The 3,206-nt window shown below is 44.6% G+C and overlaps 1 protein-coding gene across 1 annotated transcript; it reads left to right on the top strand.

The window, feature by feature from the left end:
* The first annotated feature begins 1,737 nt into the window (after positions 1–1,737).
* LOC126797005 (uncharacterized) lies at positions 1,738–2,298 on the top strand. The gene has a single exon (XM_050523702.1). The coding sequence runs from the start codon at positions 1,738–1,740 to the stop codon at positions 2,296–2,298; it is 561 nt and encodes a 186-aa protein (XP_050379659.1).
* The last annotated feature ends 908 nt before the right edge of the window (positions 2,299–3,206 follow it).

Below are 3,206 nucleotides of genomic sequence, written 5' to 3' on the forward strand. Positions count from 1 at the left end.
CGGAGCACCAAGCCGCATTTGACCTACTCAAGAAATACCTTTTGAATCTACCAGTGTTGGTGCCTCCCGAAAGAGGAAGACCTCTCAAATTATATATATCAGCTACATCATACTCTATTGGAAGCTTACTTGCACAAGATAACGATAACCATAAGGAGTGTTCCGTGTATTATTTGAGCCGTGTACTCACTGATGTGGAAACTCGGTACTCACCGGTTGAAAAGCTTTGTCTCGCGTTATTCTTTTCGGCCGTTCGTCTTCGGCATTACATGCTACCCTCGATTATCCAGATAATATCCCAAACAGATTTGTTGAAGTACATGCTTACTCGACCGATCATCTGCGGCCGGATTGGAAAATGGACCATGGCATTATCTGAGTTTACATTTCAATACGTACCACAAAAGTCGATCAAGGGACAAGCTCTAGCCGATTTTTTGGCTCATCATCCATCCACTGACTACGAGGGCGAGGAAGAAGTTGATCTCGGCATGGTCTACGTAGCTTCTATGACTACCAACCACTGGACCATGTACTTCGATGGGTCTAGTACAGAATGCTCGGCTGGAGCTGGTGTAGTTGTGAAGACACCAACCGGGCAGAAGTATCAATTTGCTTTCCAATTGGATTTTACGTGTACGAACAATCAGGCCGAGTATGAGGCCCTTATTGTCGGTTTAGAGATCCTCCAAGAGTTAGGCGCCCGACGCGTTCTGGTGTACGGAGACTCTCAACTGGTCATCAACCAAATGAATAAGGAATTTAAGTGCACAAATCTTAGACTTTTGTCGTACCATGCTTTGGCTGACCAGCTAGCTGACTCAGTTGATCGTATATCTTTTGTTCATTTCCCTAGAGGACAGAACCAAGAGGCCAATGAGATGGCCCAACTAGCATCAGGTATACGGATCCTGACGGTGAAATCTCTCGGGTCATCAAAATCGCGAAGCGTACCCACCCAGATTTGGATGAAAGAGATGTATTTGAAGATATCTTCGTGGTTAGCATCGAACCAACTGATTGGAGAGCCCCTATCATAAATTTTCACAGAAATCCTGAAGGAAAACACGATCGAAAGACACGCTACTTGGCTGGGCACTTTGTTGTATACAAAGAAGCAGTATATCGCAAGAGCTTTGATGATCTACTACTTCTTTGTATAGGGGGGCAAGAGACTTTAGAAGTCATGAGGGACGTCCATGAGGGAATTTGTGGTGCACATCAGGCTGGAATCCAAATGAGATGGCTTATTCGGAGGCACGGTTTTTATTGGCCGACAATTTTGAAGGATTGCATTGAGTTTTCTAGGGGTTGCAAGAAGTGTCAAATTCATTCACCTGTCCAAAGAGTTCCGGCCGACATTCTCCATCCAATAGTCAAAGCATGGCCATTTCGAGGTTGGGCCATGGACATTATAGGAAGCATCCGGCCCCCGTCTTCAAAGCAACGTGTGTGGATTTTGGTCGCCACGAATTATTTTACAAAATGGGTTGAAGCTAAACCATATGTTACAATTTCAAGTCAGACCGTGATTAAGTTTGTGGAGGAAAACATCATTCACAGGTTTGGGATTCCTGAGACCATTACGGCCGATAGAGGTTCGGTTTTCATAGCCGAAGCAATGCACAAGCTGACAGATAGTTTGGGTATCAAACTAACTCATTCAACCCATATTACGCCCAAGCGAATAGCCAAGCTGAAGCAAGCAACAAAGGGATCATAAACATACTCAGAAAGATGGTTCAGGATAATCCTAGGGATTGGCACAACTTGTTGTCTGAAACTCTGTGGGCTTTCCGAACATCTAAGCGTACAGCCACAGGAACAACGCCTTTTGCATTAACTTTCGGACACGATGCCATGCTACCTGTGGAAGTTAAGCTAAAGTCCCTGCGTTTTGCGGCTCAAAACGACATGTCGGCTAAAGATTATACGCAGGCCATGATTCAGGAGCTGGAAGAGCTTGATCAGGAGCGGATAGACGCCTATAACCATTTGGAGGCACAAAAGAAAGTCGTGGCCCGCGCCTATAATAAACGAGTTAAGTCGAAGTCTTTCGCTGAAGAAGAGTTGGTTTGGAAGGCTGTGTTGCCTGTTGGAACCAAAGATCGGCGTTTTGGGAAATGGTCACCTCGATGGGAGGGTCCATTCTTAATTGATCAGTTTTTGGGAAAAGGAGCATATCAGCTTAGAGATCGGGATGGAGAACTGCACGCGATGCCTATCAATGGACAATTCCTCAAGAAATACTACCCAACCACTTGGGAGATGAAAGAACGAGGACTAGCTGACGAGTAATCATGTTTTTAGTCAAATTTTGGCTAACAGGACTCAGCCGTGTTGTGTTGAGTATTCGACCGAGTGTTGGCTTTGTGAACTCGGCCAAATTACTCCATTGTACATTATTTCTTTAAAGAAGTGAAATTTTCCTTTTCAAATTTTATTTGTTATACTTTGATGGCCGGGGAGACTACCCGTCGGCCGATTCCATTCCTTGGTGGCGTTGGTCGAAGACTGGTTCCGACCTCGGCCATAAGAAACTCTCACACGGTTGAGCACCGGCCAAATCAAATTTTGGGTGTCGGCCGAGTCAGCCATTTGAAGGACACAACAGTTCATAGGCTTGGGAAGAAAAAAAGCAATGAAAGAGTTTGGCTCTGATTTAACATACAAATTTGGCTTGAGTTAACAAAGTGAAACCATAGAAGTTTTAGCTATAAAGCCATATACAAAAGGCAAGCCGAGTCAAGAGTTGAGACCTATTACAACTACGCATTCTTCAAGGGAAAAGCAAAGAACGAATGATTGTCTTCACTTGTTCTAAATCATGCAAGCCCTTGTCCACCTTTAGCCTCAAGATGTCCTTTTTCTTCTTCTTCGGCCAGCTGCCTTTTCAGTTCTGTCACTTTTTGTTTCTCCTTAACCAACGAGGTTGTCAAACCTTGGAGCTGATCAAAACCCAACGACTCACGGACATGGTCACACTCGAGGACAATTTTCTCACCTACTTCAATTTCTCGGCATGCTTCAAGACAAGATGGAAGGCTTAAGTTCATAGCGGCTAGGCGTGTTTCAATCTCATACGCATCAACCTCAGAGAAGTATTTGGCCGAAATGAGTAACTCAACTGCACCCTTGAAGCGAAGAAAGTTGTCAGTGGCTACTACTTCTAGATCACCATCTAGAAACATCCCCACAGTTGCCAG

The sequence above is a fragment of the Argentina anserina genome, chromosome 6, assembly GCF_933775445.1.
Source record: "Argentina anserina chromosome 6, drPotAnse1.1, whole genome shotgun sequence".
Classification (NCBI taxonomy): domain Eukaryota; kingdom Viridiplantae; phylum Streptophyta; class Magnoliopsida; order Rosales; family Rosaceae; genus Argentina; species Argentina anserina.

Bases quoted from the DNA above. Each gene is read 5' to 3' on its own strand.
- LOC126797005 (XM_050523702.1), top strand. From the start codon at position 1,738: ATGGTTCAGGATAATCCTAGGGATTGGCACAACTTGTTGTCTGAAACT.